This window comes from Myotis lucifugus, unplaced genomic scaffold, assembly GCF_000147115.1.
Source record: "Myotis lucifugus unplaced genomic scaffold, Myoluc2.0 scaffold_294, whole genome shotgun sequence".
Taxonomy (NCBI): domain Eukaryota; kingdom Metazoa; phylum Chordata; class Mammalia; order Chiroptera; family Vespertilionidae; genus Myotis; species Myotis lucifugus.
The window spans coordinates 531,034-549,122 of NW_005871342.1; the positions used below are offsets into that span (position 1 = coordinate 531,034).

The 18,089-nt window shown below is 36.4% G+C and overlaps 1 protein-coding gene across 1 annotated transcript in view; it reads right to left on the reverse strand.

Annotated features, from left to right (window-relative positions):
• Positions 1-18,089, reverse strand: part of VPS13B (vacuolar protein sorting 13 homolog B) — a 583,949-nt gene that overhangs the window by 168,920 nt on the left and 396,940 nt on the right. Inside the window, exons 35-36 of the mRNA XM_023763624.1 lie at positions 16,934-17,621; positions 144-281 (exon numbers count right to left, since the gene is read on the reverse strand). Coding sequence (XP_023619392.1) covers positions 144-281; positions 16,934-17,621 — 826 coding nt within the window. The remainder of the gene's footprint in view (positions 1-143; positions 282-16,933; positions 17,622-18,089) is intronic.

Genomic DNA, 18,089 nt, shown 5'->3' on the forward strand with positions numbered 1-18,089 from the left:
GAGAACAGCACACTTCTGGAAAACTAATGAACTATTCATTTTCGGCACCGAATATTAAGATTACTAACAAACCCTATGTACATGTTCATATACTCCCATGAAAAAAAAAAGAGTACATGCATTTTGTATTATGACTTTCTTACCTGGTCCATTAAGAAAGTCTTTAATTTGTAGCATTACCAGGGAAGGTGGAATACCACTTTTGCTGTCTATTTCTCCAGGCACCGTCTGCAGCCAAACTGTGCAGTAATCAAGGGCTTCAGGCAGAGTCTTCCCAGGATCTGAAGTGACAAAATTGAAACGAAAAATGTCAATTACATCACCAACGTCTCATTTTGGTGCCAGACTCAGCTGACAGAGAGGGGGGAAACCTGGTTAATTATTTATGTAACCTTCATTGGTTCATCTGTATACATAGAGAATACTCATTTGTAACACAAGTGTTTGCATGGAGAAAGAGCAGCTCTCTTTGCACAAGGTGAAAGGATAAAACCATGTTTTCCAGAACCAGGCCCAAAGGAAAAGACATTTCAAATCTTAACTAATACCATCTTTGAGTGAAGGTAAAGTTTCTGTACGCTGAGCTGCTGACCGTTAACAGTTGTATTTTTTTTTTTAAACGGGATGTTGGAAACAAATTAAAGAAAAAGTGCAACCTTTTCAGCTTAAAAAAGCATCTACATGTTCAAAGCAGCAGTGGATTAGTACTACTTAAGGGTTATTTGATCTGTTTCAGAGTGTTACTGACATTACAATCACTTTTTACTGCGAGGCTTTTGAAGTTAACTTCAGTAGCTTTCCCATAACCTTCTTTAATGATAAAAATTGGTCGATCTTTTAATAGTCCCAATTATAACTAAAATTGGACTTTTTCTGGTTTAAGTTTTTCTATTAAGTACAGTGTATTTTTTAAAAACTTTTTTCTCCTTAATATTGCATATAGTTTTTAAAAGCATTTTTTTTTTTTTTAGCAAACGGATGGCAAACGGAATTTTCTTTTTAATGTTTAGCAAGCCAGTTTTTATTGAAATAGCTCTTTAAATAAAAACAACTGCTGTGTCTTGGCATACAATGCAGTAGGCTTTTTAAAAACTTCTAAATATTCACAGTTTTTCTTTAGTTTCAAGATTGTTTTACTCTCTGTGTTTTAATGGCCTCTGAATGTCAATTTTATAGGGATGTTCTTGCCATAGAGTCCATCTATTCCATTTTCAGTTGATTTGAAATGTGTTATTAAAGTGTTATTTATTTTAGGTTTTATTGATTGGATGGCTTTCAAGAATAGCATTTACATACAGTGTATTATATTCAACATATGGCTATACAGTATTACTGTCATATGTGAACTGGGCATATAAATTCTGCCTTGGAATTTGTATTTCCTGACCTTATCATGTGATCCTTATGAAATTTGGCATATGAACCTTTATGTGATTTCAAAGAAAATACTGAAAGCAATTGATCGTGACGTTAGATCTATGTGGTAAAGATCAAACACTAAACTAGTGCATTCTTCTCTTTTTATATGATCAGTGAATTTAAAGCAGTGAGAATATGCATAGTAGATCCATTACATAGTAACACTATACTATTCTCTCTTTTAAATATAATGGTCAAGTCTGGGGAAAGGATGTCAAATGTCTGTTGTTGGGAGGATCTACAATGAGTCTGGAGGAGCTATGGACCTGCCAGGACCTGAGTGTCTATTTCTAGGGCCTCGCCCATGTAGCCATCAAGAAGCTGTTATTATGAAGTAAGTGGTACTGTGTCAGACCTATACAAGACATAATTCTTTATTTTGAAGAAAACACAATCAAGAGAGAGAACAATAATCTAACAGAGAAAACAGAAATCAGATGTAAGTTTGTAACTAACTAAATAATGAACAGAGATGAATTCAATTGATGTAGAAATATTATGTGTAAGAAACTGGCAAGTAAAACTCATACTGTTAAGTAAAACAAGCTATAGGAATCAGATATCCAAACTTGTCTGAGAGACAAGGGATAACATTAATATAGAGCATTCATATAAACAACAGATATTAATAGAAAAATGGGTAGAGGATAGATAAGCAATTATTAAATGAAGAAAATTAATAAATAAACAACAATAAACATTTAAAAATATAAACATTAAGAGAAATTCAATCTTAGCAATAATCAAAGAAAATATTTTTTAGTAAGTAGGCCTATCAGATAGGCCAAGACTAAAAAAAATCGATAATGTCTGTGTAATACACATATATGTGCGATAGAAAACAGAAAGCATGAAACAAACAAAAAACCTTATGGACACAGACAACAGTATGGTGGTTACTAGAGAGGAAGGGGGAAGAATCTTTAGGATGATCCTAAGCACATATATGAACCTAGAATTTATTCAGAGCTGAAAAAAATAGGACAACACAGCATTTATAAAAATTAAAATAAAGGGGAGAGAAAAAAGCACTTCAAGGTTATGTGATGTCCTGCCTTCATCAAGGTATAGACTGGGGGAACAGCCAAGTATGATAATGTGAGTGAGCGTTTTACAAGCAGGGGAGGTGGGCCTCATGCAGATTGCCTCTCTTTCAGTAGAAGTTGGAGGACCTGCATCTGGCACCCAGCCTAGGAATCTGCATTAGGGCAATTACAGGACGATATGACTTAGACAGAAAATAAACAAACTGGCAATAGACTAGGAATAAAGAAAATGGAAAAGTCTAGGAAATGTATACAAGGAAGCCAAAATTTCAATGACTATTACCCAACAAAATATTACTGGCTTAATGATATTGTTGGTTTAATTACTACACAACCAGTTTAGAAGTACAGCTGTACTTACAGGGCTGATAGAAAAGAACTGAAATTAGGACCATCCAGGAAAGTAAAGGTTGCATGGTTGATGAATACTGAATGTTTGACAAGGCTGGTGGCCACTCTCCAATTTTTGGTTAAAATCTCCACTCTGAATATTCCTGTAGTCATCGTGGTTATAGGAAGCAGCAGTAGTAAGAGAAAGATATGTCAAAATCCCAGTCACTGTTTAGTCCCTTATACTCTAATGGCTAGATAATGAGGGTATGACTACTAGACTTCCGTTACTGTCTTCAATTTAACTTCTGAATTCCATTATCAGGCCTAGAAAATAGGATTCGTATTACACATCCCTCAGGGTCAATATAGCTGGGAAAGCACCAGATAAACTAAGATTAAAGGAGCCTGTGAATATAATATAAATGGAGTGACAAATAGGGAGACTGTTTCGCTGGAAGCTCCTTCAGACTTTGCTAGTCTTCTTTTCATACTTTGCAAACACATATTTATTTGAATACAGGAAGCTCTTAAAATTAATAAGCTTCTCCTAATGTTGATGAGCACATTTATCTCTAAGCCTAAAAAGTAGGAGAAAACCACATCTTATTGGGAGTAACAGACTGTGGGAAATGGGTCAGAAAAATGACAAATTGCTCATAGCCATAAATCTTGTTCAAAGTCAGCTAGAATTCACTTCAATAAGAAAAACAAATATTATAACTTATAATATTTGTTTTTCTTCTGGGTTGACCTGGCCTCCAAAAAAAAAGATAGTTCATCATATCCTGCCACAAGAAACAACCAAAGATAAGATTCAGAAAGTCTCAAGTCCATTTCCAGATGGATCAGGTATTGTTGGCTTTCACAGATAGGTGCGTCAGATTGTATTCTTCATGCTTGCAGATTACTTTGTTCTTCTTCCCAAAACCTTCATCTTACTTAACTGCTTGGAAGGTCTTCCTCTGAATCTGATTCTTTAGAGCTGCTCATTATTATTATTTTTAACCCCTAGCAAATATTCAGAGTTAAGTATGTCTTTGCTTAACATTTGAATTAATAAAATATAATGTGACTCATTGTGCCCAACTCAAAACAAAACTTTGAAAATGAACTAGTTTATTTTCTTTGCAATCTTATACTTAACATAAAATTTTATTTTCCACACTGATACAGAATAGCTGAATGCTACAGATTTTGTCGGCTTTATTATTAACTCTGCTTTGTTCTACTATGTGGCAGGATAATCCTTTTCCATAACTAGATTGAAAGTTTACTAAGGTGCCAATGAGAAGACATTTCCCCACAGATTTTAGTGGTAATTTTCTCATTTTAAGTTTGATATAACACTGAATAGATAATGAAGTCCAATTACTTTTACACCAGATACTTCTAAGTGTTACCTACCACGCAGACAAAAAGTTTTAAATTCTTTTTCCAGGTGAATAAAGAACTTTGAACTTTAAAAAGCCTAGTGCCATAAGAATCTGTTCATTTGAAAGCTACATATCATTATAAAGCGGACTAGAGTGAGCTCTACACCAACATAATTTTCTCCCTCATTTGCCCCTTTCTCACAGTAACTTGATTAACCACAGGTTTATAAGGAGTTGATACTCCGTGCCTCTGTCTGCCTGCTCTTGGGCACTTTTGTGTTCAAGAACCTCTCTACGAGTGGATTGGTTAACACGTTAAGTGCCCAGCCTGTTTTGTCTTCCGGACGGAAAGTATAGTGTCAGTCATTGGTGACTGACTGGGTGCTTAATGTGTTAAGGACGGGCAGGAAGAGAGGTTAGCCCAATAGTTATTTTCTCTGACAGTTCCAGGCAAAGTTTCTATTGTAGAAAATGCAAGAAACTATAGTCACAATAATGGTTTTTGATCCTTGGATTTAATTTTCACATGATACTCTTGTCTTTTACATTTCTGTGAAAAATTGGTGCTAACTTAGATGTCAAGAAAACAGAATTTTCCTATGGTGGAGAGTTCTTGCAACCTGGTGTTTCTGGAAAAAATCTTAATTGAAATTTGGGGGATGAGTCTGAAAAATAAACTTCTGATTAATTGGGTTGTGGTGTGCCTCATTTTAACCATGTTTTCTTCCCCAGGTGAATGGTTTGTCATCTTACTCCTGGTATGAGCATCTTGCTGTATTAAACAGATCTTGCTGCTGCTTGCAATCCTGGGTAATAAAATCTTGCGCAATATTATCAACAACTTTTGGAATTACATCATGCTTTAATTTCCAATCCTATGGATGCTAATGTTAGCATTTCGATGATATATAATTAAAACTGTTCCCTAAACTACTATCGCAGATTTACATTTCAGTAGTTTTCTGCTTTGATGTTTTATAGCACTGAGTTTTCTTTCTGTTAGTAGAGGATAAAAATATCGCAAATTCATCAGAAGCATAAAATTAATGCTTATATGATGCAGCACTGCAAATAGCCTCAAGATTTACTTGTCTCCATTTTATTGGTTCTAGAAAGTCCAGAAGGATCTACTGTTTGTTAGAGTGTGTGTGTGTGTGTGTGTGTGTTTAATGACAGACTAAGCTCTTTATAAATTTTGGATATTAAGCCCTTATCAGATGTATCATTGGAAAATATGTTCTCCCATTCAGTGGTTTGTCTTCTCATTTTGTTGATGGTTTCCTTTGCTGTGCAAAAACTTTTTAGTTTGATGCAGTCTCATTTATTTATTTTTAATTTGTTTCCCTTGCCCAAAGAGATATATAAGGAAAAATATCACTACGAGAAATATCTGAGATTTTACTGCCTATGCTTTCTTCCAGAATTATTATGGCTCAACACTAAAGAACAAACAAACAAAAAAAAAACCAATCCAATTAAAAAATGGACAAAGGACATGAATAGATACTTCTCCAAAGAGGACATACAAATGGCCAATAGACATATGAAAAGATGCTCAAAGTCACTAGTCATCAGAGAGATGCAAATTAAAAACACAATAAGATATCACCATCACACCTGTCAGAATGGCCACCATCAATAAATCAACAAACTACTGCTGACCAGAATGTGGAGAAAAGAGAACCCTCATGCACAGTTGGTGGGAATGCAGACTGGTACAGCCACAGTGGAAACCAGTATGCAGTTAGCTCAAAAAATTAAAAATAGAACTGTCTTATGACCCAGAGATTCAACTTCTAGGAATATATGTGAAGAAACCTGAAACACTTACTTGAAAGAATATAAGCACCTGTATGTTTATTGCACTGTTATTTACAATTGCTGAGATTTGGGAGCAGCCCAAGTATCCATTAGTAAATGAACAGATAAAAAAGCTGTGGTATATTTACACAATGGAATACTACTCAGCCGTAAAATAGAAGGAAATCTTACCTTTTGTGACAACACGGATGGACCTGGATATTATGCTAAGTGAAATAAGCCAGTCAGAGAAAGACAAGTACCATATGATTTTACTTTTATGTGGAATTTAATGAACAAAATAAACCAACAAATAAAATAGTAACAGACTCATAGATACAGAGAACAGACTGATAGCTGTCAGAGGGGAGGAGGGGCCTGGGTGAAAAGGTGAAGAGGTAAAGGGTTTAAACAACCCCCCTCCCCCCAAACAAAAAAAAACAACCCTCACAGACAGACAACAGTATTGTGATTACCAGAGGGAAATGGGGTGGGGGAAGGTAGGAGAAGGTAAAGGGGGTATAAGTGATGATGGAAAGAGACATGACTTGAAGTGATGAACACACAATATACAGATGATGTATTGTACCTCTTAAACCTATGCAATTTTACTAACCAATGTCATCCTAATAAATTTAAATAAAAAGTGACAGACTATATATTTTATTCACTTTTCTGCAAAGTCTTCAATGGCCTATAATTATGGGTTACAAACATCCTGAAGTCTGCCACAGCTAGTGAGCCCAGGCCTGTCCCAGGCTGCCACAGAACCAAAGTGGCATCTATGGCTGCTTAGGAAGACAGGGTCTCTGTGGCCTGAGGCACAGGGCTGTCATGTTTATAAAACAGCATTAAGTGACTTCTGATGGACTCTTGAGGGACACCATGGAAGAGGCTTGTGAAACAGCCTGTCACTGACCCAGGACTTACTGAAATCAGAATTAGTTCATGGAGCTTTCTCACATTTTGTTCCAGAGGAGAGTTTATGTCCGTTTATAACAGGATAAAATGGAGGGTAATGAGAACAACATGAACTCTGAAGGCAGACAGACCTGGGTGTAAGTCCTGACTCCTTGAAATGGGTGAGTTTAACCTGAACACTGCTGAGTTCCAGTTTCTTTGTTTGCAGAATGGGAATAATAAACTAAACTGCAGGGCTGTTGAGGATATTGTATTAGATAATATGTGTAATGTGTCCTATGGGGCATATCATAATAGGAGTCCAATAAACAGTCACTATTTTGTTTCTTAAACTCAAACTCTAAACAAAATAGGAGTGTGTGGTAGGCCTTTCAAGTAGCGACTCTTCCTAGTTTTTGTTTTTGTCTTTTGAGTTTGAAAAATTTTTTTCATTACTGATCTAAAATAAGAGGAATACAAAAGGTAAAAGATAAAAATCTTTGCTTTTTAGTGAAAATTATACCCAATTTTGATCTGAAAAATAGTAAGCATATTTATATTTAATTTTTAAAATAATAATTGAGATTTGAAATACTAGCTAATATACTTACTTCCCTATAATATGCCTAGCTAGGAGAAATTATAGACTTGACAACGTCCCTGCACTTTGGTTTTGATTAATTACCAAAACTATAGTCTTACCCTCTTTCCCATCCCTTAGAAATATTTGGCCCACATACAGGAAGTAAATACTCTGCCAGGAAGTAAATGATCTGCAAGCCAAAGTAGACTTCTTCCCATATTTTTAAACTAGAAGTTAGAGACTCCTTTACAAAAGGATCTGGGTATACCAACCTTTATACAAATAGATCAAAATGACACTTTAAAATAATTTATAAAAACACATGGTGAGTGCATGAGGACTGCAATTTCACACCCCTTCTCTCCTTTCTTCTTCCTTCCTTTTTTTCAGGAAGAGCAAGCAGAGTCCACAGCTGGCCAGAGCAGGTGGTGAGAAACTACTTGACAAGGAATCAGGGTAGAAGGTGAGATTGCCTACTTCCCTCCTTCTCTCCCACTTCATTGACAAGATGATGCTAACCAGCAGGTAATATATGAAATAGCATTTCAATAAATTCTTTTTAATTGGTCTTCTATGCTGTTTCGTGGTGTTCTGATATCTTTCCTATTTGGTTGTTTTCATGTTAAATTCAAATGTGGGTTTCAGATGTTTTGCAGGACAACATCTGATTAAATTCAGTACACGTGAATACAGGGTGCTGTCTAGTAAAGAAATGTAATCATATACACCCAAGGAAGATCAACTTAATCCCAACTGTGAGCCTCTTCTCTTCTCTGAGTGAAGTCAGTTCTGTAATATCAAAGCCAAATCTGTGGCTTTAAGTGATTCCTCCCATTTTCATTCATTTTAAGTAAATATTAGTTAAAATGGGTGTCAAAAAGGCCAGGACACTAATCTTTTCCTCATGTCCAAAAGGGAAGGTCTATTAAGCTCTCCCTTCTACTACTACTAATTCCAGAAGTCCCAAATTACTGCTGAAGAACGTTTCATAGTTCCAAGGCATTGCATAAATATTGTCTCATTTGGAGCTCAGATTAAACTATAAAAAACAGATATTATTATACCCATTTTAGAGATAAGAAAACTAAAACACCAAAAAATTTAATTATTTGCATAAAAAAGCCAAGAGTATTACAGCCAAGACTAAAAGTAAAAATTACTGATTTTCATCTCAATACCCTTCCCCATACATTAGTTTCCCCCACTGGCTAGGTCATTTATTTTTTTCCAGAGAGGAAGGGAAAGGGAGAGAGAGAGAGAGAGAGAGAGAGAGAGAGAGAGAGAGAGAGAGAGAGAGAGAAATCGACGATGATAGAGAATCATTGATTGGCTGCCTCCTGCACACCCACCACTGAGAATGGAGCCTATAACCTGGGCATGTGCCCTGACCCTGACTGGGAGTCGAACCATGACCTCCTAGCTCATTGGTTGACACTCAACCACTGAACCACATTGGCTGGGCTGGGTCACTTCTCATTTAACTTTCTCAGCACAATTCTCCTTGAGTGCCTCTCATTTAATAGACCTACTTACTTGCTATTCCTGTCAAAGTAATACTTTCATTTCACATTATAGGTCAGCAAGAAATGTTCCCAGCAGCTAAATTTTCAGATAAATGTTCAAGTTATGATCATTATGACGGTAAAGTCACAGGTTAATGCTAAGCCTTTCCAGGGACATTAGCAAAACCTTTAATTCTAAAGAGACATGTAACTCAATCCTTCTCTTAAAGTCACAATAACTAAATGAAATCAAGATATGATTTATGAGGTGTAAGAAGCCAGTTTATGATTTTCCAACTGTTGGTTTACTCAAATGTCTTTGGCACATTTTCTGCAGACCTAATTCACAAAAGAGTAAAGAAGTCAATTACTGTAACTGCAATTTTTAAAATTACACAATAGCAATGATTGCACTGAAGTGATATGAATTATTTTTGCTATCAGAACCTCTATTTTAAAATTGGATTGAAGATATTAACAATGATGATAAAAGCAACAACAGTAATAGTAACATTCATTGAGCCCTGTGCAACACACTTAGCCACGAGCTATATATACATTATTTAATCCTTTCAGCAACTTTAGGAGGTTGCTGTCAGTATTATCCCCATATTAGAGATCAGGAACTGAGGTTTAGAGAAGTTAAATAACTTGCCCATGGTTACACAGCTATAAGTAGCAAAGATGGGATTAGAACCCAGGACTGAATGACTCCAAAGTGAGCTATAAAAAACACACAAAAAAACCAAAAGAACCCACAGTGAGCTCGATTCTATTCCATGTTTGCCTCTTAATTGGACCTGAAGTCATAGCTGTAACATTTAGAAAACTCATATTTCTCAGTATGATAAATTCTAATCAACTTTAATTTCTGTATTTTAGTTTTGCTGATGCTTGAAAAATTATAATAAGGTAGAGAAGTTGCAAGAGGGCAGAAGCATTGTTTTCAAATCGATTTGTTAGTTCCTAGAACACATTAATGGGTAATAAGATACTGGGCTGACGGACTGTGTACTAAGGAAGCAGAGGGGTTAGTTAAATTCCGCCAGGATGGTTCAATTCCTTCACAATTGACCAGATGGCACAGTCATTTCTTCAAAAACAAACAAAAGCTCTAAACAAACAAGAAGAAAAATGACTTTTTGAGGCTGCCTTGGGCTGCATAGTCAAGATATGAGGCAATTTCCAATCTGGACTCTATTACCTCAAACAAAACAAATACCAATTTTTAAATATTTATAAACACAACTAATACGATTATGTTAAAAACAACTACATACATCTTTATTTAAATGAGAATTGCCAATAACCCAGCTGCTGCACATGGGAGTGCTGGCAGACCTCGCTTCGGGCAGAGGTTGCTCCAGGTGAGGAGTGCAGGGAAAAGCCTATTGGCACATTATTTCAATATTTTAGAAAGAAACCTGTTAACTCACAGTTGTATTATCTAACTGAACTAGGTGGAAAACCACTTATGGGTTATTAATATTAATAGCCACAAAAGAAATTCAAGTTGATAACTTAGTCTTTAATCTGTCATTTTTTAAATCATGGAGAGTAAAACAAAGCTACACACACACACACACACACACACACAGGTATCACGGGCATAATTTAAGATAACTAAATTGTGCAGTTTGGGGATTATGCTTTATCACTGAAAATTATAAGCAACTCATTATTCTTATTTCACTTCAGGTTTCTAAAACAGATATAGCTATAGGTATAAACACAGACTATCATCTATTCTGGGTAGCTACTCATAGTAAATTTAGGTTTTTTAATATATGTATATAAATTGTATATAACACACACATATATGTATATATGTCAAGTCACATGTGCTGAGAAGGCAACATGACAGGAGGGACAATGAGTTTCACAGAATTTCCTCTTCTAACTCGATTTTATAATACATGAAAGAATATCCCTAAGGAACACATAGAGAAAACACCACTACCACCCTCTGAGTATTTGGGCATGTTCTTTGTGTAATGGTGACATGGGCAGAATCAAGTTAATGCTGACAACTCCCTGAAAGCAGTAATTATTCATTACAATACATTTAACTGATCTGTGCTTATAGATGTAAAGATATTAAAGTATCACTTTTTGGGGGAAATCCTGTATTAAGTTTCTCAGAAAGCCATGTGTTGGCTAATGGACTAGGAAATATTTTTATTATTTTAAATTGCACGATTTATGGTGCCAGGCAAAATTGAAATAAGTTCACTGCAGCCTAACTTTCATGCTGCTTACAAGTAAAACCTTGAAAAAATACAAAAACAAATACCTGAGAACTCAGAAAAGTAAACAAGAACAATGCAGATTTGGGAAGGGCCTCAAAATTGCAGATACGACCCATATAGTGGTGAGTTTCCCATTTTCTTTTTTTGTTTGTTTTGTTAATCCTCACCCAATGATATTTTTCTCATTGATTTTTTTAGAGAGAGTGGAAGAGAGAGAAGGTAGAGCAAGAGGAGGGAGAGAGAGAGTGTGCGAAACATTGATGTGAGAGAGACACATTAATTGGTACCTCCCGCATGCACCTCAACCAGGGTTGGGGATCGAACCTGCTACCCAGGTACGTGCCCTGGACCAGGAATCAAACACCTGGTCCTTCGGTGTGCCACTGAGCCACCGCCAGGGCCCATTTACTTTTGTTCTGTTTTTCGTCTTCTCTCTTATTACTTTGACTCAAGAGTGAGTCCTAAGTTGTGGTGCCCAGTGATGGCAAGAACAGTCAAAAATCCAAGAGAGCTACTTTTCTTTTATTGTTCTCTCCTAATTTTGCCACAAGGTGGCCGCGCGCGCGTGTGTGTGTGTGTGTGTGTGTAACAGATAGGGCAGTGGCTATCATGTGGTGGCAGTGACAAGCGTTTAAGACATTAGCAGGTGTTATAACTATGTTTCATGAGGTAAAGGTAAACACACTTGGAAATGAATGGAAATATAGTTCTCAGAAAAGAAACAAATGACAAAAAAGAACCAAATGGAAATTTTGGAACTGAGAAATTCAACAGAAATTATCCAATATAAAGAACAGAGATAAAAAGAAAAAACCAAAGGAGGCTCAGTGATCAGCGGGATAATATAAAATAGTTTAACATTGGAGTCCCCAAAGCAGAGAAATATTGGTGCAGAAAAACATTTAAAGAAATAATAGCCAAAAGGTTCCTAAATTTAATTTGAAAACATGTATTTACAGAGTCCAGCTCAGAGAACCTCAAACAGGATAAACTCAAAAAAATCAAGCCCAGACACATCATAATCAAGCTGCAGAAAACCTAAAATAAAGAAAAAAATCTTGAAAGCAGACAGAGAAAATAACATATTACATACATGGAAATAATAATAGGAATTAACATGGATTTCTCTTTAGAAACAACAGAAGATAAAAGACAGTGGAACACACAGTATCTCTGAAGTGCTGAAAGTCATGACAATCCAGAATTCCATTCCAGCAAAAATACCTTTTAGGAATGATAGAGAGAAAATAATACTCTCAGATCATAGAAAACTAAAATAATTCCTTGTCAGAAGGCTTGCTCTAAAAGAAATGCTAAAGGGAGTTCTTAGTGCTGAAGGAAAATATAACAGGAAAACTTGGCATTTGAGAAATGAAGGAAGAGCTCTGTACAAGGAAAAAATAAAATATCGACTAGTTTTTGCCCTGTCTGGGAGGCTCCGTTGGTTGCAGCTTTGTCCCGTACACCAAAAGGTTGTGGGTTCAATTCCTGGCCAGGGCACATGACTAGGTTTCAGGTTCGATCCCTGGTTGAGGCAGGTGCGGGAGCCAACTGATAAACGTTTCTGTCTCACATCGCTGTTTTTCTGTCTCTCTTCTCCTTTCTCTCTCTCTAACATCAATAAAAACATATGTTCGGGTGAGGATTAAATATACCAGTATATATAAATAAAAAAATATATACTAGTTTTTCCTGTTTTAGTTCTTTAAAATATGTAACATTATTGAAACAAAGATCAAAATTTATCTGATAGAGTCTTCAATATATGCAGACATAGTCTACATGATAATTAAAATGTAAGTGGTGAAGGATAGGAAATCTATATGATTGTAAGGCTTCCACATTTTCCTTGAAGTGGTAAAATGTAACCACTAAATAGAATAAAAGATTAGGCATGTTAATTGGAAACTCCAGAGTGACCAGTAAAATATATTACAAAGAAATAAAGCCAAAAACCAGATAAAGTAAATAGAATGCTAAAAATTATTCTGAATTGCAGCCAGAGCTTAATCTACAAATAATTTAGAAAAAATAATTTGAAGAGCAGTCCTATTTCATTCCTCTGTATCCAAGCAGTTTTTCTTACTCCATCATTAGCATACAAATGATACTAAGCTTTTCCAAATTGCTTCTCTGGCACAGCCTCCCATGGTCATGAAGTTCCATATTCTGCTAAACTTTAATCATTAATCATAATTAGTATAAAATTATTAAGTCATGTCTGACATACTCAATTGGGGCAATCACTGAGATGCACATATATGTTAAAACTGCTATTGGCTGGCTGCCACTTGAGTTACCTTATGGAAAAGGATTAATTTTAGTATCAAGGGAGAAAGTGCAGTAAGTCCTCCCTTAGTGTCATCCATAGATTCTGTGACTTTAAGAAACACAACATACAATGAAACCAACTTTACAGGCTAATTGATATGATTAAGAGTTAAGTTCCTACAGTATCTCATCTCTGTTATAAAAATATGATGTTGAATGAAATGACGTTATTTGAGGACCTGATGTATGAACACTGCAGAAAGACATATGCTATACGCTTTCATTTTTAACTTATGATGACTTTTCTTTGACCATTCTCCGCAAGCTAGTGTCATGGTGATTGATGCCCCTTTTTGTCTTTCCAATTAAGACACTGCAATGCCTCCTTCACTTTAGAATCCAGAAATGGAATAGGTCCCTTCCATTTCCAGCTCCTCCTTCCCAAAATTGTTAACATTATATTCATTCATATTTTTCTCTTTTTTCTTACCCACATGGGCTGTTTCAGGGCTTCAAAAGAATACTGGACATGGAACAGTGCTTTCTGATCAAGAAGGAAAGTGCTACATGAAGTGTTTCTAGATAATGAAATTGATAATGGGACTTGAGTAATTCATTCAAGTAAGCAATTTAAAATAGAAATTCTCCAGATAAGTTATTTTAAAAAATAACTTCATTAGCATTTAATAAAATGTACGTATTTAAAACACTGAATAAATTAATTAGTGCTCCACTGGAATATCAAAAGAAAATATGCATTTTTAAAAGAAGTCAAAATAAATTTTAATCTGATAGGGTAATGGCTTACACATATCCACTCTGAGGTGAAAGCAGTATACTTTATTTTTAGAAAGGTGAGTGTGGGGAGATGACTTCCAAATTACTGACTGATCAAACTTTAGAATTGTAATGGGCCTTGTTAATATCTAGAATAGTCATCACACTTTACAAACAAGGAAACAGAAACCCAAAGAAGTGGACTGCCTGGCTAAGATCATTTGTTAGTTAATGGCAGGGCCAATGTTATTATTACAGGCTTTTTGCTTCCCAGTTTAGTCAACTTTCTACTATAGAATAACAGGTAAGCAGTAGCAGCACACATTCATGAGGACCTACTACTTGCTGGACTCAATGATAAGTACTTTCATGAATTACCTTCTTTCAATTTCACGATCACTCTATGAGGTAGGCACACACCTTTGTAAGTGACAGAGTTAGGATCTGAACTCGGGTGTGTCATACTACCAAGAGAAGGTCTACAGTGTAGCCACGTCACGGGCACATTTAACACACACAAGTTCACCAGATAAAACACTTGCATGATCGGAAGTGGGACACTGGAGGGTGAGAATTGTGATTGTCACCTTTCTCTCCACTCTAGGGATCCAGACAGGCTGTGTGACCAGACTCAGGAGTCCAGCGAATCTTGGCTTTGAATTTTAGCTGTTTATTGCTAGGTTTGTAATCTTGGACAAGTTACTTAGCTTCTCCAAACTTTAGTTTCCTCCTCTGTAAGATGGGAATATAACATTTCCCTTGGAGTTGTGATAAAGACTAAATGAGATCATGCATGTAGAGCAGCTGGTACAATGCCTGGCACAGACTGAGTACTCAATAAATGCCAGTTCCATTTTTAAGCCATTATATTTTAACTACTTTCGTTCTGATAAATTTCTCCAAATTGCTAAATGCATTTTTAAGAAACATGATAATTTAAATAGATACTAGTATATAACATGTAAGCCTTTTTCCTCCCTGTAATGACTCTGGCTCATAACCTTCACTCTAAGCTTCCTCTACTGAAACTGGGGTCCATGCCAGCCTACACACAAGGGCTTTTTAAAAACAAAATGTACTTCATTATTTTGACCTAGGAACTGATTCAAATGTACATCTTTGATATGAGCCCTGATAACTTTGCTGAATCTAGTATAAATATATCTTTGTAGAGACCACTGAATCACCCACCTATAAAGAGACTACAGCTGAAAGAACTTAAGGAGGGGCTTGGAATGAAGTTTCATTCTCCATATCCTGCACCGAGTTTTGGCCAATGCTAAGCAAGTATCAGGTATACAGGCATAAGTCTCTGAATCACATAACATCAACTACCTCACTCCACTCTTACTCCAGTTCCCCTGAAATGCCTACTATATTGTAGGCCTCAGTAAAGGAGAACATGTTTGAGGAAGGGAGGCAGTGGTTGCTGGTACATGTTTAACAACTGGCCCTCAGAAAAGGAAAGCTGATTGACAGCATTTGCCAATATCTGTGGCATAAATACTCTCAATATGGCTGACTTAAACTACCAGTGGTTCAACTACTCTGTCTTTCAAAGTACCAAATGTAGCAATTGGCCCTTGCGAGCCAGTGGGAGCCAGAGGCAGCACCAGGCCATCTGAAAGGTAACCCTAGGTTACTCCGGGCAGCAACTGGCCCGTCACCCTGTCAAAAGCAAGGACTTGCACTGCACTTGCAAGGGCTCCTTTGACCTTACTTCCTTGGGCTGAATCCTGATCCTCACACCTGTCACCATGGTTCTCCTAATGCCAAGCATGAACCACCAGACTGGACGAACTCTTCAAATGCCCACTGCTGGCCTCCATCTTCCAGATGGAACCACCTGACAGCAATAAAATGCCTGAATCAGACCTGAGCTTGCTAGGGTCCTTTTCCAATACCATGTTTTAGGTGACTCAGCCACCTTTTCCAGTCTTTCTGGCCAAATAGCTAACTCTACATTGTTATTTAAGCCCTGTTACTTAACAGCCAGTATGTCTTCAATCTAAATCACTGATCACTTGCCTAATCTCAACCAACAGGTATCAGAAGTTCAATAAAATTATTATAATATATTAGAATGCTTTCTGGTTATAAGAAAGGTATGGATGGGGCAACAAGAGCCAGTTGGCCAACACCACTAATACATGAGTTTTTTATTTGTATACAAATCTTTAAATCATCTGAGTTTAAAAATAAACCTTCTCTAATGCATTTATTATTATGCTGATATAGCAAGATGATTAGATCAAAATACCAAAACAATAAATGCCATTTTCTAAGGTTCTTTTTTTATCTGGATAGCTGCATTTACATGGAAAGCTCACCTACAGGCCATTACTATGAAAAAAACAAAACAACCCTTTGCTACCCAATCACTGGAAATTGTCAAGCATTTCTATAGCCCAGAAAGAAATCTGTTTCATTTAGCTTCTGGAAAAAAAAGAAGAAGAAAAAAAGAATATTCAGAGGCACAGTAGGGACATTAGGGTTTACACCTTGATACATTTCAAACACTTACTTAAACATGATTCAGCTGTAGGACATGAACTTTCCAAATTACATATTCTGTAAAGAAGTCTTGTCTGGACTGCCAGCTGATCAATCTTGAAAGTGGGAATAAAACTTAATATATAATAGCAGTTTTCATCACTCCAGTAAAGTTGAAGGCTCTTACCTGTACATTTGTAATCGGAGGCTACCCCTTTAAGCACGGCATCAAAAATGGTCATTTCCACTCGCTGCTTCCGGTGGTGACAACTCAGAAGCAAAGACGGCTGGGAGACAATGACGTGTAAAAGGGGTTCTAGCTGCAAATTGCCGGCCCCTCTTCGTCCCGGCTGCCGAACGATAGTGACACCGAGTGCCTGTCTCGCAGATGACCTTGTGGTTGCATGAAGACTTTCAAGAGAGATGGCCCCCATTTTTTTCCCCGAGGGAAACGGCACATTGCTGCTTAAGAGATCTTCTGCTGTGACTGTGGAAATACATGCCTCACTGGATTTAGTAACATCTGAATCATCTTCTGGGAGATTTAATGAGCTCTTGCCTGTTTTTTCATTATCCTTCTGTTCTTGCGATTTCGATTTGGGTAAGGCCGTGCAGGAATATGTCATTAGTGAGATCCTACTTGCAGTAATAAATATGTCAAAGGGGATGAAATTTAGGTTTTTCACAATGGATGACTGGTGAGAGGGACGGGCGATGCGGTGCTGACTGGTACCACTGTGTTGCTCTATTTGCACTATTCTGATTTTAACACTGTCACTGCCAATGCCGCTGTCCTGGGCACCACTGCACCGAGAGGAGGTGTCAGCCACGTTCCCATCAAATGTATCCATTTTTTTCTGTTCTTGCTTAGAGATCTGTAAGGAAAAACATGAAAACATTTTCAGCTAGTTACATTCCAAGTGTTATTACATAAAGGATGTTATATAAACATGTTTAGAAAATGGTAGTCTAGTGTAACTTATAACATAATAATCATAAAAACAAACGAGGAGCCCATTCAAAAAATTATTCATATTAAAATGCCAAGGAAATATGTGAGAAAAAGCATCAAATTTGTATTTCTAACATTAAAATACACTTTTGAGCGTCCGACTTTCTTTCTTTGGACTAAAAAAAAGTAGTATATATAAAACATGCCTCTTTAAAGAATTAGTATTCTTTACAGTGATTTCCCAAGTAGTACAATAAACTGTTTCCAAATTGTGATTACTGTTGGTTGAAATTACACGTTAGGTAATAGTTTACACTGTTTACCCTTGTCATTATAAAACTGATTTATAGGTTTCTGGATAGTAGAAAGATAGGGAAAAGTTATGAAAGAC